The sequence below is a fragment of the Vitis vinifera genome, chromosome 16, assembly GCF_030704535.1.
Source record: "Vitis vinifera cultivar Pinot Noir 40024 chromosome 16, ASM3070453v1".
Classification (NCBI taxonomy): Eukaryota; Viridiplantae; Streptophyta; class Magnoliopsida; order Vitales; family Vitaceae; genus Vitis; species Vitis vinifera.
In genome coordinates this window covers 8,366,204-8,394,003 of record NC_081820.1, presented here as the reverse complement: position 1 = coordinate 8,394,003, position 27,800 = coordinate 8,366,204, and the positions used below count along the sequence as shown (strand labels likewise).

At 30.3% G+C, this 27,800-nt stretch overlaps 3 protein-coding genes across 5 annotated transcripts in view; 2 read left to right on the top strand and 1 right to left on the bottom strand.

Moving 5' to 3' along the window:
• Nucleotides 1-1,137: 1,137 nt before the first annotated feature.
• LOC100243899 (uncharacterized) lies at nt 1,138-6,512 on the bottom strand. Its single transcript, XM_002268561.4, has 4 exons — nt 5,949-6,512; nt 4,548-4,791; nt 3,314-3,407; nt 1,138-1,678 (listed from the first exon to the last, which is right to left on the bottom strand). The coding sequence occupies exons 1-4, from the start codon at nt 6,377-6,379 to the stop codon at nt 1,359-1,361; spliced, it is 1,089 nt and encodes a 362-aa protein (XP_002268597.2). The 5' UTR covers nt 6,380-6,512; the 3' UTR covers nt 1,138-1,358.
• Nucleotides 6,513-21,353: 14,841 nt separating this feature from the next.
• Nucleotides 21,354-25,086, top strand: LOC100249052 (large ribosomal subunit protein eL15z). The gene is made up of 4 exons (XM_002268429.5): nt 21,354-21,466; nt 21,574-21,740; nt 23,888-24,085; nt 24,567-25,086. Exons 1-4 carry the CDS (start codon nt 21,463-21,465, stop codon nt 24,810-24,812), a joined length of 615 nt encoding a protein of 204 aa, XP_002268465.1. The 5' UTR covers nt 21,354-21,462; the 3' UTR covers nt 24,813-25,086.
• Nucleotides 25,087-26,864: 1,778 nt separating this feature from the next.
• LOC100254157 (uncharacterized) overlaps nt 26,865-27,800 on the top strand; it is a 64,570-nt gene continuing 63,634 nt past the window's right edge. For all 3 annotated transcript variants that reach the window (XM_002268279.4, XM_010663971.3, XM_010663972.2), the window contains exon 1: nt 26,865-26,972. The gene's annotated coding sequence lies outside the window, so the exon portion shown is untranslated. The remainder of the gene's footprint in view (nt 26,973-27,800) is intronic.

The following is a 27,800-nucleotide window of genomic DNA, read 5'->3' as shown; positions in this document are numbered from 1 at the left end:
AATTTTACATAAGATCTTAAAAGAATTTTTGTCTTTATACTTGACATTACTTAAAGGGATGAATAAATACTCCATGCAATTAACCCAAAATTCAATTTTATTTTTCAATTATATCAACATTGAGTAAGCTTTAACGAGTCCGGTATAAAAGAAAATTCATCTACACCAATGAACATAGATATAACATGGACAAATCACCTAATAATGTGCTAGGTATAAAAAATCATGAGTGACATACCAACTAGTGTATAATGGTACACAATTTTACTTGAATGGATGCAATGATACACATTTTACAAGTCCTTGATGCACCAGTCTATACTCCTTAATGGATCCCTCAAAACCTTTATCGAAGTTTTATGGTATAAATTTTTTACTTCTTTGAAGATAAATCTTAAAAGGTTTAAAAATAGAGACATGGAAGTTATTGAACTACTATTTTTTATGGGCTTCCTTTTTCCTTTTTCCTTTTTCACAAAATAATTTTTTTATACCCAAGATAACTTAGGGCTAGTTTTGGAAAACAATTAGAACTTGTTCGATCGTGTGATTTAAAAACAATTTTTTTGTTCATAAAAATATAAATTGTTTTTAAAAAATTCTAACACGGTTGTTTTTTTAAAATAATTTTTTAAAATAAAGTGAAATAAAAAACAATTTTTAAAGAACAAGAAAGAATTTTCACCAATTTTTAAAAACAAAATAAAAACATGGACCTATTTGATCATGTTTTTTAAAACTTGTTTTTAAAAACTGTTTTTATTTAAGAATAAAAAATAGTTTCTAAAAATAAGTTTCAAAAAACATAGTCAAACAAACGTTAATCTTTCAATTTTATAAAATCACCCCAAGCCAAAATGAAATCACACAAATTTAATAGCCAACATTTGAGCGTGGGACGAGCGAACGATCTCTATAAAAATGCAATAGTGAATTTGTTTTTCATGCTTTTTCTCCTTAACTCATGCTAGAATTCATATTATAGCCTTTCTACAAGCTTTAATAACCCCTGTGATATTATTATTCAACAAACCTTGAAGAAGAGGCTTTATAGAAGGAGATGATTACGACACAGGACCCCTTTGAAGCCAAGTGCCACGGGCCTTGAGTTCAAGGCTCTAATACTGTAAACTAACATAGCAGGACAAAGTTCTAATATTATTAAGATAATAAATTCAACATCGGAAATTATTATGTAAAAACCCTATATTCAACTAGCACTTTGGTCCATTAGCCTTTGAACCTACCATCACATCTTCTTAACTGAAAATCAAAATATATAAACACATATGCTTGCTAGAAATTAAGAAACTTCCAACGGTAAATGTCACCTAATGGAGCACGTCATCGAATGAGGATCAGGTCCTGTGAGTCCGGGTCAGAACCACAATCAACAGGACCACAATGTAAACGGTGAAAGAGCCCCTCAATTTCTGCATGAATGGATCTGCAGTTGCTTCTGTTGTTGCCTTATCACGCTTGCTATTAGGAGCCTGAAACAAGTCATTCATAAGCTTCAAGATTTTCTCCACAAGCTCCATGACTTTTGTCTTGGGGCCATCAAAAATCCACTTCAGTAGGCTTGTCGCTGCATTGGATTGTTCAGAAATTTCATTTAAGCTTGAAAGACTATTGTTGGCAAAACTTTCAGCTGAGCTTGGAAGAGCATTATTTTCAGCTGCATATCATAAAAATTTTGCACATTCACTACACAATTATAAGATGATACAAGGAAATCCATATAAATGCATCTAATGATGCTTGGTCAAAGTAGATGTCTTCTATGACACAGAGCAGGACCATCTAAATAGAGGCAAATCCACAATGTCATTACTTAATCCAAATGTGCATAGTAACAACTTAAATACAAATATAAAGATTGAACCTTAGTCAATATGGAAAATGCCTGAACTAGATTGGAACAATGAGTTGGTCACAAAATAGGAATTAAATTTTCACCATGTCTGGGCTGTTATTTCCTTCTTTTCCTGGCTGAACTGTCATGACTAAAACCTTTGAGAGCTCAGTTATAATGGTTTCAGTAATTTAATGTGTTAAAATGTGATCAAATGAGTTCAACTAATGGCTGTGGAATCCAAGTTGCTTGAACTCCAAAGCTTCTTCATGGTTGATAGAGGTTTTTACCATAAGCTGCTTTCTCAAAATTTCTGTTTTTTGGCTTTATAGCCCCCCTCTAAACTTACCCAAATTCTCATCTGTCATATACATTGTTCCAACCTTTTCAAACCTTTGAGTGTATTCCATAGGAAAATAATGATGGACATATTTCCTATACATACACCATGGAAAGCATGACAGTGATCAACAAGCCTTTCCATGACAATTGTATTTTAGGGGTTTTTTTTTTTTTCTTCCTTTTAAGGATAGGGAAAGGAAAGAGGGTGATGATTTGGAGATGGCTTACCCCAAAAAATTCTCAAACAGCAGCCTAATGAGAAACAGAAATTATGAGCAATGATGTTTGGTTGAGGTTCATTGTTGCACTGTGGAGAGGGAGAAACAAGTAGCAAAGAATGGTAAAGAATATAAGGTATTTTGATGTGCCATTGAAGATCAAACAATACATATGGTGCTCAAAGAGTCTGATCCCAATACAAGAAGCTCAGTAACATTTGCTCTATATGTAAAAAGAGAGACAAGCCCATTCTGAATCTGCATTTGTCGGAACATTGCCCCATTAAAATTTTCAAACAGTGATATGGAATTGAAGGATAAACGGAAGGAAAAGAAAATAAAAGGAGAATTACACCAGGTGATCGCCTGTATATGTGGAGAATTTGAAAATCTTGGACAGGCATAACTTTCAAAGAAAACAGATGAATGTGCTTTCTTTAGGAGAGAGAGAGATAGAGGAAAGTAAAATTGGGACGTCCCAACACCTAGTCAACCATGAATTTTCAGGGAGCAACGACAAACGAAAAAGGATGAGCAGATCAGGTTTAACAGAATTTGGTTAGAAGTGCTTCGCAATCATAGCAGAAGGATTGCTGTTCAGCCATTTTATCAAATACCTTCCAAACTATAATAAAAAAAACCAACAACAACAACAATAATTTGTGCCATGAAAGCAAATTAAACCTTCTAAAAGTTAATTCTCAACCAAAACAGGATTTCCATAGCAAGAAAGCAAATTCGAAGTTATGAAAATTCATTCTGCTAGGCAACCATATTAACATCTTTTGATATATGAGATATGATTATGTCTTGGTAGATATAACTTATCATTGTGAGTTCCAAAATATACTAATCACATAAGCTTCATTAACTAATAAATATCAACCTCCATACTCACCCTCATAGAATAACTCTCGAAGCTCCTTTACTACTTCATTGTTCAAGACAGCATCCCAAACAGTATTATCAGAAGATAAGGAAATAACCATCCTCTACAAAATAAATGAATAAACAAAATAAAACAAATTAGACTAATGTGAATTAGATTTAAATGTCAAAAAAGAAAAACCACCATACTTTAACTCTTCCCAGGAAAAGGAGTGAAGAACCTTATTACTACTTTATTTTGATATATACTTATAAAATTTGGTCTTCATATTACACTACTAACTAGTGGGTTCAAATTCTATGCAAAATGCAATTAACTAGATCAATCCTCATGGATGCATAAAATAACATTAGATAGAATAGATGATCAATGTCATGAAATTAGGCATCTCCTAAATAAACAAAGGAAAAAAAAAAAAAAAAACCTTTGGAAGCTTGAAAGAATGTAATCATATTGCACAAAGGAGCTATACAATCTACACTATATTGTTGAAAGACTGCATGAGTTAAAGCTTTTTCCTTGTCCCATATTGGAAAGGAATAGATGTTTAGAAGGGATGTTGAATCCCATAATCCGTCTCATAGGCTTGTGGACGATAGTGGGAGACCCATGTGCATACATGAGGCCTAAGCGCACCAAGTACGATTTCAGGCTCAAAAACCATTTAACTAGGAGGAGAATTCTGAATACAATTTTGATTTCTTCCTATTTCCCACTTTGGTGCCTCATATTAAATTTTCCAACAGATATACCATGCGGTTCTGCATATTCTATTCTAAATACAATTTTCATTTTATTCCTACTTTTGGTGCCTCTATGCAGTTCTGAAGTATCCTATATACACGGTTCTAGAGTGTTCTAAATATATTCACACATGGTTGAAACTCATATTGAATTTCCTACAGTGATGCTACACGGTTCTGGAGTATTCTAAATACAATTTCGATTTTATTCCTTCCTTTGGTGCCCCATATTTATTGTTCAGCTGAAGAAGTTGAAAGGATCGAAAAAACAAGTTTAAGTTTATGCATCAATTTCAACTTTAAAATCAAGAATGTCATAAAATTAGCTAAAAATAATTCTAGTATCAGGAGAAAAATGCATCAGTTTATTAAATTCTTGAACTGTAAATGTTAAAGAAACTAGGAAAATGTTGTTTTGATCTCACAACATTTCAAACTTCCACCCATTTGAGATAATAAAATCTTGGTTAAGAATGTGTAATAGTATAACTATAAAGAACCTGAATAGCCGTGTCGCTCTGCAACAAATGGAAAGCATCATAAACTCTGTTAGATCCATAAGTCTGTGACACCATTGGATTGCATAATTGTAGTGACGGCTCTCGCCAATCTGACTCTGAAATTGAAGGAACTTTAAGTATCGAACCACCAGTAGGATTTGAAATTGCATCCATTGCCTCCTTATCAGAATTACGAGCAAATTTATCCTTAATGAACTGTGAGTCTGAAGATGGATCAAGGGCCCTGCAGGCAAAACCATCATCAACAAAGGCTTACACATTGGAAAATTATAAGAGCACAATGCCCAAGTTATAGACCAATACTTAGAATCAATTGTTGCCAATCAGAAATTCATATTTTTAAACATATTTATTATTCTTCATTTCAGTTAGAAAAAATAAGATTAAAAAAAAGATGAAGGCCACTGGAAGGTTGTAGGACTCATGCTCTTGTTATGATCGAAAACCACATATTAGGCTGGATCATATCTTCATTCTCCAAATATAAGGTTATCTCATTTACTAAGGCTACCTTTGGTTCCTGGAAAGTTCTAAGAAAAGAAAAAAAATTCTTAAGAAAAATTTCTCTCATATTTGGTTTTACCATGGAAAATACAAAAAAAAAAATCAAATATAAGTAAAATTTATCAAAAATTTATATTTTTTTAAATTATTTGATCTTTATATAATAGAGGAAAATAAGTAATAAGTTTAAATAAGCATTACAAAAATAATTTATTAAGTTTAAACCTATTTTTTGTTTTCCTTCTATTTTCTTTCCCTCATATTTTCTCTCAAATTTCTCGAGAACCAAACATAGCCTAAATCTCTTATAAGAGACACCATCTTTGTAAGTTGGGCGTTAGGGATAGGATAGGGGACCAAAGTGAAAATCTTTTAACTGCAACTTTGGAATTTTTCAAGAGAAAATTATTAATGGACCCACTAATGGCAAATGTTCTGCTCACCTGAAGAACCACCTAAAGACTCATGTTTTAAATCTTTCCCTTCGTTTTTATTATTTTCAATGCCGTATTGGGCAGCTCTCTTACAAAAGATGTTAAATAAACTCATCCTATTTGGGGGATACCCTAATGTTTAACCTTATATTCATCATCAACATCAACATCACCATCGCCATCATCATCATCATCATTTGACTTGCCAACTTAACAAGCAACTACTATGCCATGATTCAGCTTTATCCCTTCTTTTCCTATCAACAATTTACTTTTCCCATTTTAAAATTGCTATGTCTTCTATGCTTCTGAAACATAAACAAGAAAATTAAATTATAATGAAAAAAAAAAAAAAGGCTTATGCTTCCCCTCAAACAAATGAAGATAATGCAACAAAACCCATGAACAAGAGAGTGAAGAATCACATAATAAAAGCGCTTACTGTTGCAAATCGAAGAGAGCATTTCGCACTTCATCCTCAGAAGGCACAGAGCCAAAGACAAAATCATCACAAAGCCCACATGGCAGTTCATCCTCAGTACTCCCATCCACAGACAACCATTCAAACTCATCGCAGAAAGATGGAGAGGTAAAAGGAGTGCAAGAGGGGGGAGTGGTGGGCGGAGTAGAAGTGGCAGAGATGGGAGCAAGATTATGTGGAGAAAAGGGTGAAGGAGAAGAAGCAGAGGAGAGTGAAAGGAGATTAGAGGAATTGGGCTTGTGGGTGGGTCTTGAAGCAGTAGAGTTAGCAGAAGCAGTAGAAGTGTTGGTGGTGGTAACAGTAGCCCTTGCGACCACTCTGCCGACCGTCTTCAACATGCTGTTGCCACCGCTTCCTCCCATGCCTTTGCTGCTCCCAAAGGATCTCTGCATCTCCTTCTATATCTATAAAATCTCCACACAGATTTTGATCTGTGTACACTTAGACTGCTCCCCAAGAGGAAGGCTCTGAAAGAGAATATATGCATACCATTTTTGGCTGAATTTGGCAGATGGTTTCGAGGGTATTTTGGCTTATCCCCATCAATGCCTTTATTCGGTTGTTTTTGGTGTATGCGCATATTTTAATATATTTTCTTTGGTTGACGTGTGACTCCATTTTATCAACAAGGTTTTATGTTGGGTCATGCACGATGCACCATTCCTTGTTTAGAACCATTGAATTTTTTTTTTAATACCTGTTTTTAAATAAAATATTTATTTAAAAAAAAAGTTATTTTGTTAAAACCCAATTTTTTAAATTAAACCTCCCACCCTTTTCGGTGTCATTTGAACAAAAATATAATTATTATTTTCTTATAAAAATAACATTCTCTTAAAATCTATATATAAATACTTGAAATGATAAAAAATATTTATATCAAAAATAGGTTAACTTCCAAGAAAAAACATGAAAATAGTTAGATTTATGACTTGGGATTATTTCATCCCTTTTAATCAAATTTTTTTAAAAAAAAATAGTACTTACAAAAATAATTTAAAATTTACCGTAATTAAAAAACCATTATCATTATTGTAATATTTCAAATATAAAATAAATGATTCATTAAAGAAATGAAAAGATCTCAAATTTGTAAAATTAATCTTCCCTTTTGAGTTTAAAGAGTAACCCATTTTTTACATAAATATCCTTCTAACATTTCAACTATTTACATATATATTTTAAAACAAAATATTATTGCTATAAGAAAATAAGTGAAGACATTCTTTTCCAAAATGAGCATTTTCTTTTTTCTCATAAAAAAATAGAGGATTAGTTTCATAAAATAATCCTAAAATGAGAAAAAAAAAACAATTATGATATTATGATATAATTATATAATTACATAGTATTTAAATAAATTTTAAAAATTAAATTTATTATTTTAAAAGACAAGTTTAAAATTCAATATTTAAAGTGAAATTTTTTTTTCAAAAAATAATTTTCTAATCGAATTTTTGTAAACTTTAAAATCAAAAATAATTTTTGGATATCATATTTTTAAATACTGGTATTTTTATTTTTATTTTTCAAAATCTCTCCACAAAAGCAAAGTTATTAATCCATAAAAAAATTAAAAATAAAAATAAATAAAATAAATAAATAAATAAAAACCCAAAGTCATCTCACATAAATAACCAAATAGAAAATATTAAATTTGATACCCTTTTGGGTTTCTCAAAGCCTATCGTAAAGTCCAATCATTATCATCTTTTCCTAAACCAGTTATGCATACTTGCAAGGGGTATGAACATCCCGGCTCTGGCCTTTGCCTCCAAATCATATTTTTATTTTTTATGGTATAGAAGATATGGTAAGAAATCAATTTGGACTTCTAATGACAAGCGTTCAATAATTACCTTAAATGAATTAACATAAATATGAAGATTTTATGGCATGTTTGCTACTTTTGAGGAAAGGGAATAAGTGGGGAGAGAATGAGATTGAATTTATGACACATTTACTATACTGTTGAGGAAAGGGAATAAAAGGAGAGAGAAGGGGAATTACAATAAAAGAGAATAAAAGGAATCCTAAATATGCCTTTGATTTTATTTTTATTTTTTCCTTTCTATTGCAAATCTCAAATTGAATCAAAATTGAAAATTTTAAGAATTTATTTCAAAAAGTTGCCTCAATATTTTTTAAAAGTCTTTCCAAGAAAAAAGTATTATTACTATTATTTTATCACATACAAATAAGTTTTAAAATAATCATATATTAGTAATAAAAATGGTAATAATTTTCTATTTTTAAAAGGAAAAAAAATTATAATTTTAGATTACCTATAGTTGACAATAGAGACTTTGATCAGTATATCCTTAAATATTATATTTTATTTGATACAAAATACATATTACACGAAAAATGGGAAACTTCAATATTATACCTAATAGATACGATATTTTAAAATAGTTTATCTAATGTGATTTTGGATATTATACTTATATTTAGTTTATAAAACATGTGGAATGGATATAGAAAAGATGATAAATAATAGATTTTGTCATTCATCTTATTTCATGTTTGTTTAAATTTAGAATAAGGCGAATAATGAGATAATTTATCTATCTCATTACCAATAAAATATAGGATAATGGACTGATTGGTCTTCTTGTCGTATATAGCCTCCTACCTCTTGGATCTATCTCTTTTCAAATTATGAACGAGATAATTTTATATGTTTGTCACTTGAGAGGATAAGTCCTTGAAGGTTTCGAGTTTCACACCCTATAGAAGGAGAGTTGTGTCTCGCTTCAAGTTGTTCATGACTAAAACAAATATTGATAAAATAAAATTAAGGTTTTCTAAGTTTTTTTTTTAAAAAAAAGAGATAAATTTATTCACTTCTTATAAGATTTTAGTCAAATAAATGAGTTATTTAATAAAATTTCAAATAAATAAGGATTAAGTACACTTAACCAAATCTAGGAGGAGGTGGATGAGATTAACCCTATCAAAAATTAATAAAAAATATTTTTTTATTTTTATTATTATATACCACTCACATGATTTATAATTATTTAAAATCTTGATGTTCTTTTGACCTTAAAACTCAAAACTTAGGCTTAAGTAGTATGATTTTCTAAAGTATATATACAATTTTAAACTTTATTCTACATATAAAATAAAACATTTTCTAAAATCAGTATCAAACGCACTATTAGTTTTACTTCCAATATTTCTAAAATTTCAACTTTAAATATATTCCTTGAAAAATCTCTACGAACTTATTGAATTTTCTATAAATGAATCTAAATTGGGGAAGTCCGAGTGACATGAATAAGATATGATATAAAAATAACAAATAATAATAATAATAATAATGTTAGAATAAAACTTTGGGAGTTGTGAATTAAAGCCAAATGTAGGGTACGAAAATGATTTATGGATTCAGGAAATGAAGATGCCCTGGAAAGCGTTCCGTTCATTGTAAGCCAAATGCTTTGCTGTTGTTTCATCCCAACCCAACCGAAAGCCTTGTCTTCTCTCCTCTCTGTCTCGCTATCTTCTTCTAAATATTGGGAGGAATTTTTGCCCTTTAATCATTCTTAATGTATGTGAACGTTTGTCTTTGTACACGTGGTATTTTTTATTTTACTTGGAGCATTCTAATAAATATATTTGGCTATATTCCTTCACTTGACTTTTAGTTTCAAAACTTTAGGTAAATTACCAAAGTATATACTTATAGATAATGTTAAAAACATTACTAAATTCAAATCTTCTTTTCTACCCATATCCACATCGAAAAAGTTAAAAATCATTCATGGGAATGATGTGGACGACATTGAAATTTCAACTTCTAGTCAGCACTTGTAACATCATTACTAATTTACGTGTCCCAGGGGTCTGTTTCAATTTATAATTAAATAATAATTGATTGTTAGTTGTATTTGAGGTTTGAAACATCGATAAATACAGATATATCATTATTTGAATTTTATAAATATATCAAAAATATTGATAGATATTTTAACAAAAATATAAATAAGACATAATTATTTAAAATTCAATGGGAATTCAAAGATTTAACTCTTCCAAAACCAATTAAACCTTTAACAACTCCTTTAAAAATTATACAACATATAGATGGTACTATTCAAGTAGAATTTAGTCTAGCCTCTAGATATTCATTTAGTCAAGATTTTATATCTGCAAGACCTTCTACTTCAAATCCTAGTCTAAATGGTGTTGATTTTACTCCAAAAATTCCTATTCCTATATATCAGCAACAAGAATCTCCTCCTGCATCACCCACTCATTCGGATATGTATCCTAATCAAGTCAATATTATTCATAAGAAAAATTATAAAAAGACTCCTTTTACTCCTAATATAGAATGGATAAAATTGGATTATTTTGCCTCTTATAATAATACTAAAAGAGCTTATTTTCAATCATTTTCCCCTCAAACTAGAAATGCATTAAGAAAACAATATGAAAAATATATGAATCAAAAGAAAATTACTATTCCTTTTTTCTATTGGTTTTTCAAACTTAAAAAACAAAGAAAACAAATTATAACTTTAGGAGATAAAGAAGGACATCAATTAGCAATAAAACACTCAGAACATGTTCAAAAAAGAATTTTAACAATAACTTCTTAATTAAGTTCACAACCATCCTTAAATAATCATCAATTTAATTTTGATAATAATTCAATCTCTGCATCACCCTTCAAAATTCCAAGAACCAAAGATGAACAAAGTCCCATAATTTACAAGGATATTAGACAAGTTCAACAACAATTAAATTATACAAATCATTTTCTTCAACATCTAAGTCAACAAACAACAAAAATTTCTAAATTTTTGTTTTCTTCTACCCCAGGAGGGAAGATAGGAGAAACAGAAACATTAACATCAAAATCCTCAAAAATTTCCTCAACTTTGTCATCATCATCATCATCTAAATCTTTAGAACAACCTTTTATTATTCCTATAAATGCTGCAAAATCAAATATTCAATTATCCACACCAACAGAAACAATGCTAAAAGAAATACAAATTAGATTAGATAAACTCAATATTAACGGTATTAAGAATCAAATCCAAACTATAACAAAAGGAAAATCAGAAATAAATAAATTAGAAGAACAATTTAAAATGTCTCCTAATTCAATAGAAAAACCTCCTGCAACAGTCAATGCAATTTCTAATAATTTTGTAAGTGGAAAAAATTATTATTCAAAACCCTCTTTTCCTGATGTTCAATTAGAAGATAGAAATTATCAATTAGCTGCTAGTTATGATGGTAGTAGTTTTTATGAATGGAATATAGATGGAATGAGTGAACATCAAATAATTAATTTACTTCATGAAATGATGATGGTTGCTAATGCTTATAGAATCAAGACTAGTAATTCTAACTTTCATGCTGCCGGTGCCTTAGTAATAGGATTCACTGGTTTACTTAAAGGATGGTGAGATCATTATTTGAGTCAAACTGATAGAGAATACATATTAAATGCAAAAAAGACAATAGTTAAAGAATAAGGAACATCAGTCCAATCCTATGAAGAAGATGCTGTCAATACATTAATATTTGCAATAACAAAACATTTTATAGGAGATCCAGTTTATTTTCAAGAAAGAACTTATGAAATCCTTCATAATCTTAGATGCCCAACACTTCAAGATTTCAAGTGGTATAAAGATATGTTTTTGGTCAAAGTTATGACAAGACATGATTGTGGAAGTCATTATTGGAAAGAAAAATTTATATCGGGCTTACCCACTTTATTTACAGAAAAAGTTAGACAAAGAATAAAAAATATTCATAATGGTAGAATTCCTTATGAGTCATTAACATTTGGAGAATTAATTACTTTTGTCAATAATGAAGGATTAGCCCTTTGTACAGATCTTAAATTAAAGAGTCAAATGAAAAAAGAAAACCAAGATAGTAAAAAAGAATTAGAAAATTTTGTTCATATTATGGTTATGATACAATAGTTGCTCATTCAAAAAGAAAAAATAAAATAAAAGGTAAAAAACCATACATAGAGTCCAAATTTCAAAAGAAGTTTGTAAAATCTACTCCTAATAAATCAAAATCTTCAAATAAACCAACTTTAAAAAAGAAAACTCCAACATGTTATAAATGTGGAAAAGTAGGACATTACTCAAGAGATTGTCAATCAGAAAACAAAATCAATTCATTAGAAATAAGTGATAAACTTAAAAATCTAATGATAGGATTAATGATTGATAAAGAAAATGAAGAATCAAGTGAAAATTATGACTCAGAAGAAGACAATCAAATACTAATAACACAAGAAATATCAGGTGAAGAGTCAAGTCTAGAAGAAGAATCAGATAATCAAAAAGATTGTGATGGTATTTGTGCATGCTCATATAAATCAATAAATGTGATTTCAAAATATTTAACAACTCCTTTTAACCTCATTATTCAAAATTATGTGCCTCTCATAAACTCAATATATTTTCAATTTTGGTATGATAAAGACAAAACCATTAGATATTTGTTTTATTCTTCAATAGAGATACTAAAATTTGAATTTTGTCTACAAATGGAGCAAGAAAGGATTACATTTGGGAAACTTACTCTTCCAGTAATCTGTCATTCCAGATTCATAAAGATATAGAAGGATTAGACATATCACAAAAATGCATTTTAGACAATCTCTGGAATGCAAAAAGTGATATTCAAAAGTTGGAAGCTTTAAATGTCTTATCTTTCCATTTTAAACAGTTAAATGATAAATTAGAAAGTTTTTCTAACCCTTCAAGTTCTGATATACATTGCATCCCAATGAATACAAATCTTGAAATTTTCATTTGCAGGGAAAAAGCAGAAGAATCCAAAGATACATTTTCAAAAGCTTTTCAAAATGAATTTCAAAGAGAACTTTCAAAACAAAATGAAGATTCAAAACTTTCTGAGGAAAGCCAAGAATTTCAAATTTCTAGATTTTCATTTTTCAAGCTAAAGAATTTGGATCTTCTTGAAAGCATTAAACAGATGATCTATGAAAAGGCTAAAGCTACAGGGGAAGCAAGGCAAGAGCATATTATGCAATTTCTTGCTGACCGTAGCACTTTTGGAATTACTATTCAAGGGGTAAGCTTCACTTGGATTTCTTATTATGATAACACCTATAATAATTGTCCAAAGACCGATCCCTTGTGTAAGGAAATTCCATTAGAAAGGCATGATTGTAAGTGTGCTCTTACTTACAGTATTTGCAAAGCCAACATTGACCTAGATAGTTACAAACCAATAATCATTAAATTCAACAATGAGTCAATAGAGCTAACTCCTTTTCTTCTCATGGATTATGGAGTTCTTTATCAACTAATTTTCTCTTATCCTGATCAAACCGACGGATTTGGAAGAAAATTAGCAGTCTATGTTTTAAATGCCTTCATCAGGGATTTTAAATTAGTTGAACTCATCATAGAAAGCAAACCTCCTGAATGGTCGAATGGTGGAGGAGTTTACCTTGCTCAACACCTCATCCTTCTCAAAGCCAATTAAAGAAAATATCAATTGTTTGGTATAGAGTGCCCTTAGCCTTGCACTAAATTTGTCCTTAAAAAACAAATCAGACATTGGAGGTCAAGAATGATTTCAAGAAATCTTGATGCTGAGATTTATAGTTCTTCTAACTATAATCTCATTGTCGAAGACAACATTCAAAAAATCATTTCTTCAATCTATCTTCCAGAAGTCCCTCTTCTTTTCCAGACTCAATTTACTTATCTTGTTGATAAGTACAAAAAGGAATATGTTCTTGAAGAAGAAGCCATACGAACTTTTGAAAAATATCTCTTAGAAATGCCCAGTTAAGAGATATCAAGAATCTTTTGTACATTTGTAATTATCCAACAAAAAAAAAAAAAAAAAGACAATTATGTAAAGTCTGAAAGTATATAAAAAAAAAAAAGGTGCATAGTGTTTTTTGTCTTTCACTATGACTCAAAAGCAAAATAGTGACTCAAATGCAACGTGATGAAAAAGAAATGAAAGAAAGGAGACAAGAAGAATTTACCTTCTGCACAAACCTCATGTTTCATACACGTGGAAAATGATTCAAAACTTTTCAAAATTGCAAGACTCAAAGTTCTCTTGAAGTCCGGAGCCTCGCCTATAAATAGAGCCTCAACGATTTTCATTAGGCAGAGTTTGGAAAGAGTTGGAAAGAGAGCTTTAAGAGCAGAAAAAATTGAGAGAGTGCAAAATTTTTTAGAGTTCAAAAAATTTTCTCTTGTAATTTTCTTCTTTCAGATTGAGTCATCCCTCTGCTGTCAATAGCCTGTAATCATCAACTCTCTGTATTAAGGTATATTTTCAATAAACAAAATTTTCAGATTCAAATATCTGCATTATTATGTTTAAATTTCTGCAATAAATTAGACATTATTAGACATTAAATATTTCTATTTTTATGTTTAGAGATAATTAGACAGAATTAATTATTGTTTGCATGAATTAATTATTGCGTGCATGAAAATATTTAGAGAAACTCTAAAAAAAATATAATATATATATATATATATATATATATATATATATATTAAATTTATTTTTTAAGTATAATTGATATAGGTATGGTTAAAGAGAAAAATATCCGTAGGTAAGGATATGTCGATATTAATAATTTATTATTTATATAATTAAATTCATTTTAATTTATAAAATATTTGAACTTAATTATTTTTTTTATATTTTAGTATTTTTTTAATGAATTTATATTTTTAATATTTTAAAATAAAAATATTTAAAATAAAATAAAATAAAGAGGATAAATATAAAAATTTTAAAAGTGTAGTGATAGTAATTTTTTAAAATAAGATTAATGAGATAATAATAATAAATTTAATATTAAAACTATAATTTATTTAATTTAAATGCATTCAATAATGTAAAATAAATTATGATGTATATATGAATTTTTAATATTTATATTTTTTATATTTAATTATCATATAAATGATATTAAAAAAATATTTCTGAAGAAAATTATAATGGTAGTTTTTATACATTAATTAATTAATTAAATTTTAAAATAATTTAATTAGAATTTATTTATTTATTTTTTAATAATGAACTTTAACATATATATATTAATAAAAGTGAAGATGGTTCGGCGGTAAGTAAGCTTGAACCTAAGCCTTTTGCCTAGGTTTGAATCCCTACAGTAGCCGGGTAAGAATTGAAAAAACAGAAATTTTCAGCAAAATCCAAAAAAATGTTGGATGTTGGATGTTGCTTGTCCAATTTCAAACCTTGGTTGTATTCCACATTTGAAATCCCTTTCTAAAAAGTTATTAGAAATAAGTCATTTTTCTAAAATCAATAAACTTTAAAGCTATGTTTGGTTTTTAAATAAATAAAAAATTGAGGAAAATGTGAGAAAAAAAAAATAGAAAGGAAAGATAGAAGGAAAGTAAAAGTGAAACAAAATAATTTTAAAAATATTAAATAATAAATTATTTTCATATGCTTCTTTATACTCATTTGACTTATTTTTTTCCATTATATAAATATTAAATAATTTTAAAATGTATAAATTTGTAACTAAATTTAATTATATTTTATTTTATTTTTATTTTTTTCACAGTGAAATTAAATATAAGAAAACCATTTTTTTAACATTTTTTTTCTTTTCTAAGTACTTTTTGAGAACCAAACATAATGAAGTTGACTAGTTTATGCCACCATAAACTAGGAGCTTAAGTAGGGATTATCAGAACCCATAAGAAAATACTAACTCCATCAGAATCTAATTTTGAAGTTGACTCAACACTCCACTAAAGAGAGTTAACTACATCCCAATATCCTATGAAATTACAACGAAAGAAAGTTCAGGTTCATGATCTACTATTCATTGCATATAGACTCCCCATGAACTGATATCTGTAATCTAATAGGATAATGCTATTAACCCATCAAGATTACCTTTTTAATACTTGAGTTACAAATCCCTTTATTATGTGATCAACTAACATACTCTAAGGTGGTGTTTGTTTTTTGGTTGAATAGAAAAAACCAAAATATTTGGCTTTTTCTATTCAACTAAAAGTAACTTCTTGACATCATCCAACATAACTAAAATAAACTTGTTATCAATAGGTTAGTTTAGTTATGTTGGATGATGTCAACATGTTACTTTTAACTGAATAGAAAAAGCCAAATATTTTGATTTTTTCTACTCAGCCAAAAAACAAACACCACCTAACTCTAAGAAGTATATGTCAAATTTTACTAAAATAATTATTGCGACCACAGATTTCATGATCACATGTCCTTTGGATATCACTCAAGGAATATGTTGTCTCAATCCCAGAGATGTCATGGTGCCTTTATTAAGAATATTTATTGTCACCAACTTTCATGAACAATGACCCAATTCGTAAGGAATATATGACCACTTTAAGGTTTTACCCATAGGCCAAAGCCTCATGTTTGGTTTCAACACAAACTCAATATCCTCTCAATGTTGAAAGTCCATGCAACATAGCAGTTTGGTGAATCATGACAATCTAATAGCCTTACGTCGCGATTTACCATAGATCAAATCTAATGTGTAACCATACACGATAGTATACTCATCATGGAAACTTGATCTCAATGGCTAAGACAAGTCATCCCTTTAATTAGCAGGTAGTGCATTATAGTCTGTATTGAATTTTCCAAATCCATAAACCGATTGTGAATAACTTATCATTTTGTAAAAAAATCATGACTTATATCCTCTATGCAATTCCTAATGCACTCTAGTAATGTATAATGCAAGTAATGTGTGTTAAATGTTCAAATCAATGTCAATATATAAAAAGGATTAACAAGGGGATAATAAAGTTTAACTTTGTTACATCATGTCTTGCTTTCAAGAACTCAATCCTAACAAACTCCTACTAGCCCTAAATGTACATTGGGTTTTGTAGAAAGAATATACTCCACAGCCATATCACCTCTCTGAACTATCTCACAAAATATATATTATGCCACAAGGAAATACCCTTTTGTCCTGTAAGGAACATCTTAAGCCGAAAAGTTTCCTTTGTTACTTTAGAAGTAGCAACAAATACCATTTAGAGCATACACATACCTAAAGGTAGGCCTATGAGAGTTCTCATCAGACTGAAAGTCTAATTCCTAGTATCCAAGGGATACTAAATCAACACAAATACTCACAAGCATGTATTCCCTCGTTCTCCTAAGATACTTCAGTATATACTTGATGTATGCCCAAAGCTCAAATCTTGAATTGTACTAATATTTACTCACTATTCTTACAACAAAGCAAATGTTCGGTCTAACACATAACATTGCATGTACATAAGGCTACTCATTGTAGAGGCATAGGGTATTGCTTTAATGCGATTTCTCTCCTCAGATATCCAAGAACATTAGTTTTGAGAAAGACAACTCCAAACTTAAGGGTAGCAAATCCTTCTTGGAGTTCTACATCATGCACTTGACCAAATGCTTTTTAGTGTAGGTTATATAGCGTAATTTACCTATTCTTGCAATCTAAAAGACCTTAAACTCAATAATATATTGCACTCCTTCTAGATTTTCATCTAAAATTGAGTAGACAACCAGATTTTGACTAATGACAATGTCCCTACATCATTCCCAATGAGTAGATTGTCATCTACCTACAAGATCTAAGAGTGTCACCATGCTTCCCTGTGTTTTCTTGTACACACAAAGCCTTTTGCTATGAAAATGTCTAGTTGCATCATATAGATGCTGACATTAAGAGTACCCTGATGGATTTGAATATGACTAATAGTGAAAAGGTTTCCCATAGTCAAAACAATGTTTTGAATTATGACTCTTGACAACAACCTGGCGACATAATTCTCAACTTATTCATCTACTCTTATGTTCCTCTTATATACCAACTTACACCTATGAGTTTTTTCCTTTGAAGTCCTTCTACATAAACCCACACTATGTTTGAATACAAAGAGTCTAACTATACCTTCATAGCTCCTTTTCATAAGTGAGAACCAACACCATTCACTGCTTTATCATAATCTATAGGACAGAAACCTCTCGTTATGATGAGGTACTGGTGTACTAGAAGTCATAGGAATGGTATGTTTCTAAACCTCTGGATTCATAGTATCCTATGCAATATGGGACTATCTTCTATAGTTTTCCACTCTATATCACTCTTTGCCTTATTACTTATTTTATACTCATTATTAGAAATCTAGTATTTATATCAGCAAACACCTTCTAATTATCTTTATTATAAAAAAAATAACCCATAAAACCTATTGGATATTCTATAAACGAATATATCTCTTAAAAAAAAAAAAAGAGGTAAGACACAATCTACAAGACATACCTTAAAAGAATATGGAAAGTGATGAGAAACCAATTATTAATCTTACTATGTACAATTCAATAGAGATTGTAGTGTACTACCTCTTAATTGAAGTGATGACTTGTCTTGGTCATCGAGACAAGTTTCCCATGGTGAATGCACTAGTGTGTACAAACACATTGTACATGACATATAGTGAATCATGACATAAGGCTATTAGTGGTCATGATTCATCAAGTTACTATATTACATGAGCTCTCAACCTTGAAAGGATATTAAGTTTGTGCTGAAATCAATAGGAGTCTTTGACCTATACTATAAAGTGGTCATATATTTCTTATGGATTGAGCCATTATTGATGGAGACTAGTGACAATAGGTATTCTCAATAAAGGCCTACGATATTTCATAGGATTGTGAAAGACGTGTCCCCTTGAGCTAAATAAAGGACATGTGATCATGAAATTTGTTTTTATAGTAATTTTTTAAGTAGAATTTAACATATGCTCTTTATGAGCTAGATTTTATCAATTAATCATATAATAGGAGAATATGTAACTTAAGGATTAAAAAGGTAATCTTAATGGGTTGATAACATTATCTTGTTAGATTATGACATTAATTCATGAAAAGTCTACATATAATGAATAGTAGGTCACGTACTCAAACTTTGTCTAATTGTAATTGCATATGATACTAGAATGTAGTTGACTCTTTTTAGTGAAGTGTTGAGTCAACATTATAATTAGATTATGAGATAGTCAATATTTTCTTATGGATTCTAGTAGTCCCCACTTAAGCTCTTAGTTCATTTTGTCATTTTATTTCGCCATATTAGATCTAGAGAGCCTAAGGATAGATAACATACACCTTACGAGATCCAAAGCTAGAAAACGAAAGAATCTGGGGTTCCCAACATTTTGTTCAATTTTGTTCCAAGACTCTACACCACTTATGTAGCAAGGGAAAGACCTTGAGATGAGATTGTGAGGCTCTGATGTCAAACTAAGTGGTGGAGTATGCTTTATTGTGACTTAATGGGATGACTAGGAGATAAGCTCTTTAGTATTGTGATCTAGGATACTAAAACTTTGAAGACCATGTAGATGTGGGGGCTCACAAGTAGTACTCTTATGTCTAGGTAATTGATTGACCATAAATATGTCTAGACTTATGATTGCATGTGTTATATCTCATATGTTTTTAAATGCTATTATGATTATTTTTTGGTATTTTTTATTTACCAAATTTATTATAGATATGTTTTAGAATTGTTCTTTAATGTGGATTGTTCATCCAAACGCTTATGTATCATGACTATTCGTTGGACCTTTTATTCATTCCATTCAACATATTTTTTTTAGATGAGGAGTTCATAGGTCTAGTTGAGGTTGAGCTAGGACTAGGGTTAATCCTCGAGAGTGAACGCTAGGACCCATAGCCTTTCAATTTTGTTTATTATCCTTAGTTTGTGGGTTTTAATACCTCTTTCCATTTTTAGACATTTTGTTACTTTTAAGTTATATTTAGCCCTAAGGCCTAAAGTACTATTACTTCTTTTATACTTTCGTTTTTTTTTTCGAGTAGAATTTAGCTTTACTTTATCAACATATTTATCTTTTCTTATCTTTATGTTAGATTGCTTTGTTCTATTATTTGAGTTAGTTGTTTCATTGTTGATTTAGATCTGTAATGGGATTATTGTCTCATAGTGGGGCTCTTTAGGCTAGTTTACTAACACCATATACTAAGTCTAAAGAATCTTGTTCATTGAATCACAAAGCAAAGAACAACAACTTCTAGATTTCAAAAATCATTTTTAACTATCAAATTGTAGCACTTTGGAGGATCATTGATTACTTTAAAAAGATTTCACTCTTCATCTTAAGTCCATTAAAGATGATGATTCAATGAAAAAAATAAATCTTTATCTATATGAAAATATTAAAGATAATACTCTTATTTGTTATTATATTGAATACATCTATATATGTAGTATACACAAATCAATTTTTTTTTTTTTTTTTGCATCAAATTGTTATATATGCTTGGAATCATCTCCTACTCACCAGGGTTATGTTATAATACCGACCAATTTAACACACAAAATCTCTATAGGGAGATATTAATTGTCTATAGTGAAGGTCCAACATACCAAGGATATTTTGTATGCCTTACGATTTTACTAAATATCATTTAAATCCAAATAAAATTGCATAAAACATCATATAACATATGTAGATAATTATTCTTAGTAACAATCGATTTTTAAGATAGGGATGACAATGAGGCGAGTTTTTTCAGGTATTGCCTCTCTCCTAATGAGATGAGTTTAAAATTTAAATAAATGAGTTTGGAATGAGTTTGAATTTTTTTTTTTTAAATTCGGGATGGGTTCGAGTATTGTTTTGTCCCGCCCCGCCCCGCTCCACCCCACCCCAACCCAACCCAATTATATATAAAATTTAATTTCAAAATTTAATTTAATTTAATTTTTATTTTCCTATATATAATAAAAACAACAATAATAATAATACTTTTAAAATAAGTTATAAGAAAATTATAGATTAATTTAATTAAGAAAATTTTAAAATAATCTTTTGAAAAAAAAATAAAAAAATTCAAAGAAAGTTAAACTGGACTAGGCGATGCAGGTATATGAATTTCTCATACTTACCCCGCTTTGTTTAATTTTTTTAATAGGAAAAAAATGAGAAATATTTTAAATAAACAAGGCGGGGTTGGGCTAAAGCTGACCAGTCCCAAATCCGCCCCTTTGTCATCCCAATATAAGATTACGAAAATACTTTACATTTTTAACGCTTAAGATAAAAATAAAATTTTTTATCATTTAAGTATTAAAAAAATTATAAACGTTTTCTACCGGCACTACCAAACAGACTCATAATGTGTTGTTCAAAATACCATCAAGATGTCAGGCCTGAATTGTTGGATTTGGATTTGGGCCTTGGTGGGCCTACTCGATAGCAAACCCTTATCTAATGGGCCTAAACCTCACACCAAGGCCAATTCTGTAATAGGGTAATTTGAATAGGGGCAATTTCGTTCCTACTGAAAAATTTTACTACCCCTCTTCTAAAACCCTAGTAACTGAACTTTTCCCTCTGGCATTCCTCTTGCTGCAGCTCTTCAGCCGAACACAATGGGTAAGCACCAAGCTTTCCTTCACTCTCTTTTTCTCTACTTCCAAGCGGATATTAGGGTTTTCCGATTTGTGGCTTCCTGTTATTGGCATTGTTCGTGGTGGCATTAGGGGCTTACAAGTACGTGTCGGAGCTATGGAGGAAGAAGCAATCCGATGTGATGAGGTTCTTGCAGAGGGTGAGGTGCTGGGAGTATCGCCAGCACCCTTCAATTGTGTGCGCCACGCGCCCCACTCGACCCGATAAGGCTCGCCGCTTGGGCTACAAGGCCAAGCAGGTTATCATTGTTTTTCTTACATTTGATTGCGATTTTTTATTTTATTTTTTATATTTGAATTTGGGCGATTGTGTTCGGTTGTGATGATGTTCGTTTGTGTTCTCTGTTTATGGCGCTTGAAATTGAATTGCTCATTTTGTATTGTTGCAATTTTCTATGCAAACATGATCGAAAATGGGTTAATTTCAGAAAAATGGTGGCATTTTCAGATTATATAGATTTACTGCACACTGAAAACAATAATGCACTTGCTAGCTTGTGAATGTAAAATCTTTGTTTCATGGGTTATGATTTACTGGTGGATTGTCGTTATTAGTGGCGGTTCTGCCGGAGTCAAGACCTATATACATTTGGGCTCATCTGAATGCATTTTCTATAGTTTTTCTATTGTTAATTCATTAAACTTTGCGAACAGAAATGATGGAGGAAGCATTTTTGGTGCAGTGAACTTCTCGAAAAAGAAGCTGAAAGAGGAATCAAAATAACAGAAATCATGAAATAAATTTTTAGGAACAAGAAAATTAACCCTTTAAAATATAACCAAATGGGCTTTACGGTGTTGCATGAGGATGATTGATAATTTTATTCAAACTGATTCATGGATGTTTTAAGTTCTATAAGCAAATTTACCATTCTAAAAACTGCTTCATATTTCCAACGTGTCATATGGATTGGAAATTTTTGGGAACCATTGAGAATGTTGTGTATGTTGGGTGGGATTTGTTTGGGGTGGGTCAGTGGGTGTTAGTCTTGTGTTTTGATCTGCTCTGCTCTTTAACATAATTGTCAATAATATGTACTGATAATATAATAGATTTTAAGCTTTAAGTAAATGAGTGTATACCCTTTTCATGTGGCATGAAGTGCAAATAAGGGGATTGGCTCAAATTTCTCTTGTTTTAGCAGACAGCCTGTTTTCATTGCTGAAATAATGAAGGCAAATAAAGATAAATAAAAAATTTTGACTCTTAAAGGCATGTTTTGGTACTTGTCTGGTAACTTGTAAGTGTAAAAGTTGAAAAGTACTCAAGAGTATGGGGCTTTCTGTTGTCAATTTTTGTCAAACAAGGTTGGAAAGTAGAAATGCTCAGACTTATTGGTGATGTTTTTTTGGTGGGGATCTATGGAGAACAGTTTTTGGAAATGAACGGCCAAATTTTTTTACTTGTCTTATTATTTCTTTCCTGTTTTATGAAGTGAAAGATAATTTTTCAAAATGCAATTAAAATGGCCTAATTTTTTATTACTTAGGACCTCGAAAAAAAGAAAAAAGTTTGCATTGCACTAGGGTTAATAAAAAATGGAAGTTATATCTGCAGTTTAGGCATGAGCTTTTATTTAATCATCATAAAATAAGTGATAGAGGACTTCAGTGAAATTTATAGGGAAATGGATGCATGTTCCATGGGACTTGGTTGATAGTCTTTTATTGACTTGCAATGGCAGATGGTTTGAACATGATATTGGTAGTAATAGAAGTTGGCTTGCAATAGTAGTTTGTTTGGACATAATATTTATGCTGGTGGTACTGTAGTAGTTATGTCGTAGTAACTAGTAAGTAGGAGTAGTGGTTGCAGGCTTGCAGCAGCAGTAGTCGTAGTAGTGATAATGGTAATAGTGGCCGAAATGATAATCAAATTAGAAATTGTCATAGTTCTGTTCCCTTTAAGTACTAATCTGTTGCATGGGTAAGCAAATAATATACGGTATTGATTGTTATTAACTGATGATGATCATGACTATCAAATTTATAGTTTTTATCTGAATTTCAGTCTTTCAAAAATAGAAATATGATTATATGTATATTTGATAGGTAAAGAAGTAATTCTTTAAAAAGCAAGAGCATAACAAAATACACCAAAAGTATACAAAGAGTGCCTAAGACCACAATATTAATTCCAATATCGTGTCTTATTTAAAACTTAGAGTATTTATAAAATTTGACAAAGTTATCTGTATTCATTCTTGCTTATGTGAAATCTTATATTGTTTTGCCAAGTGAAGAAATTTAAAGTTCAATGCTGCAATTCCCATTGATACACTTGTTTGATTTTCTGTTTACATTTTTCCCTGCTGGTGCTCTATATTTAGTCACTGCAGCGTTAATATTCATATTAATATCGTGTACATGTTAACAATCTTTTCAGGGTTATGTGATCTATCGTGTACGTGTAAGACGCGGTGGAAGGAAGAGGCCAGTCCCAAAGGGTATTGTGTATGGTAAGCCCACAAACCAAGGTGTCACTCAGCTGAAATTTCAACGCAGCAAGCGTTCAATTGCAGAGGAACGTGCTGGACGGAAGCTGGGTGGTCTCAAGGTTCTCAACTCTTATTGGATCAATGAGGTCTGTATAGAATTTACTGCACTTATTTCCTACCTATGTATCTCAGTCTTCGAGTTCTGCTATTTGGGCACTTGTTAGCATGCTAGTTTTGGTACATGATTATACCATTTAATTTCAGATGTGTATTTTTTTTTTCTGAGAAAATGTCTGAGGTGCTTTTCATCAGTCATTTTGAGGGGTCCTAACCAGTAAACATCTCCAATTCTCCCTAGTGTTTGCAGATTTGAGCCTTGCTCTGTATGAGACTTTATTCCAAGTCCTATGATTTCTCTTTTTGTTTCATAGTAATTATTTTGAAGATCATAAATTTTTTTATGCTTGTGATATCCATTTTTCTTCTGACTGTGTCTGAATTTCTTCAACTGTTTCCCAATATATCAACTTCATGCTAAATCTCTTACTTGAATTAAGCTTCCTAATCTTTTAATAAATTCACCTTTTGTTCCATTTTAAATGTCTCAAACCTTGATTTTGTTGTTAGGATTCCACTTACAAATACTATGAGGTAATCTTGGTTGATGCTGCTCACAATGCTATCCGGAACGACCCAAGAATCAACTGGATCTGCAAGCCTGTCCACAAGCACAGGGAGCTTCGGGGACTGACTTCTGCTGGAAAGAAATACAGGGGTCTACGAGGAAAAGGACATTTGCACCACAAGGCACGCCCTTCAAGAAGGGCAACCTGGAAGAGGAACAACACACTTTCTCTCCGACGCTATCGCTGATGCTGATGCTGATGCTGATTTGGTGGTGTGCTTTTTTATAATATCACCCTTGTTTTTGGGTTTTCTGTATTAGCAACATTTTAAGTCCACATTTTGAGACAAAAAGTTGGGCCTTAGAGCGAGGGTTTGAAGTTGTTTTTTTGCATCTTAAACTAGTTGGTTTGTGCGATGAGAAGGTTACCCATATTTACCCAAAATTTTCTTGAGGATTCTTGGTCAAATCCGAAAACATGGACAAATGAATGCAACGACGAATTAACTGCCTCTCGCCTTACACGCCCTCTTATGTATCTCTCCTTACATTAGGCTATTTTGTTACCATGTCATTTATATAATTATTATTATTTATTATGAAAGCAAGAAAATTAATATCTTTTTGTACTATTTAATATATATATATATATATAATCGTTTATTATCAATTTTGTACAATTTTATAAAATTCATATAATCAAGTTAATTTTAATCTTTATTTTCCAATAACTATGAGTGATATATAATATTCAAATATGTTTGTTATTTAGATAGAAAAGGCTAAATTAATTAAAAAAAACACATGAGGGGTTGAATTGGAAATTAAAACTTTTTAAAAAAATATTTCAAATTAAGCAATTGGATGCACACATTTTGTGGAGCTCTACAAAATTAGCAAAAGTATATATATAAAAGAAAAACATATGCAAACAAAACTTTGTATTAAAAATAATAATTATGGGATACAAGACTCATATAATATACATTACAAAAAAATATTTTCCTTATAATTTATTTGCTTTGATCATGGTATGAAAGATAACGATGAAAATGTTTTCTTGATTTTTGAAGATCAATTAAGGGCTTAGTATAGTTTGTTCTCAAATGAATTTGTTGAAAGACAAAGAACACGTAAATTAGTAGTTAGGACTTGTAGGGAGACTTTTGTGAACTTTTTTTTTTCTCTTTATAAAACTTCTTTTCCCATGTGAAGTTTTGTTGATCATTTTCATTGAAAGAAGTTATTATTATATATAGGTGAAATTAGATAATTAAATTTGAAATCCCAAATATTTAATTGCTTAATTTAAAGAATTTGGTTCCTTGATTTTAGTAAGTTATTTCTTTCATTAAGAAAACTTACTAATAAGAGAATATTTATTTTTATTTCTATTTCGACTTCAATTGGAAGATTTGTTTATATTTTACGAGACTAAATTTTATAGCCTTTCAAATTTTGCCATGTACCCTCTTTTGAATTGGATGCATGTGTCCAATGTATATGACTATCATTTGCCAATATTAAATTTTGTTGAATTAAAGAGTCACAATTATGATATTTACAAATACTCTCACTTCCAAGATATATCATTTACATGTTTTGCCATGTATACAAGGTGGGCGTTGAAGTTAGTAGAAGCATAATATGCATACATTTTTATGAGTCTAGAGTCGAGAAACAAAATAATCCGAGGTTTCATTACAACACTATTGCAATCTTTATACTATCTTAATTTAATTATTTATTTATCAAAAAAATGTTTATGATATACCATGTTAGTACTTCCCTTAGCCAATAAATAAGGATTTTGAGTTAGTAAAGAGAGGGCTCGAACAACAAAAATTTTCTTATCTTCTTATTTTATTTTCATTTTTACGTTTATTTTATAACCTTATTTTGTAATTATTTTAAAATTAAAAGGATAAAAATTGAATTAAGTCTTTCAAAATATAAACATAAAATTAAAGAAATTTTTGTAATGGGTAAAGAAAACATAAAAGGATCGAATTGAGAATATTTATTTTGCAAATAAAATGATATAAATTTGATAAAATAACAAAGCAAATCATTTTGTGATATACTTGATTATTACTTTATAAAATTAATATATTTATAAATATAATCTATATAAATTACAAAGTTTATTATTTATCAAAACTTGACAAATCTAAACTGGCTTAAATCCGATTAAATTAATCCTGGTTGAAATCCTCAAGTGAGATGGAGTTGAACTTGAGAAATCAGTCCACCAACAGTTGAATAGTTTAAGCTTTGGGCCGGCCCATGCTCAGCCCATGATCATCTCATCCTGTTCACAGCCTTTTAAGGCTGCTTGCAGCACAGGAAGCCCGGAGGCCTCCCACTCTTCTCTGGACGCTGCGTTCTGATCGATCACCGAGTTCAAGGTACTGCTCAAATCTCTATTCCCTATTCAATCAATCGGATTCTAGGTTAGAAACATTTTTTTTGTGTTCTGTTTTTTTATTTTGGTCAGCAAAGAAGGTGAGAGAGATACATAGGAATCAAAATGTGTTGTTCTCTTATTTTTTTCCTTCTTTTCTCGGATTTCTCTACGAGTGCTTTATATAACTTGGGAATGCTATTGCAGTAAGTTTTGAATTCTAGGGTTTCTCTTTGAACAGCTGTGGGATTAGAACAAGTCTGGATTACTGCTTAGACTGAAATTTTTGTTGGATTGACTGTCGTTGCTATTTGGGGATTTTTTTTTTTTTTTTTGTATAAAAATGTATCTAGGTTAGATGCAGAGAAAAAATGAGAAAGGAATTAAAATTTTAATCTGTAAAATTTTCAGTGTAGGATTCGGAATACAGAAATATATCATTTTGATTAAAACTCACACGACTGTTTGCCTTAATTGACATAGGTTTTGTCTCTTTATTTTTAAAGCAAAAGATGAGAGATACATGGGTATGAAAATGTTGTTTTCTTTTATTGCTCTATTTTCTTGGAAACCAAACAGAGGTCTAGCCCTCTTTGAATGCTTCTAACTGTCAATCTTATTGGCTGAAAACTTTGAATTCTAGGATTTCATTTTGGACAATAACATGAGCTAGAATTTGTACAGAATTAAATATTTGGGAACATTATCTTGTACAGTTATACATAAACATAGATATGGCTTGAATTGGTATTTACTAATTTTACCATGGAAACATAAATGGTACCCGCTATGCAGCTAATGAATCCTAATGTAAATGGAAGCAAAAAAAGGA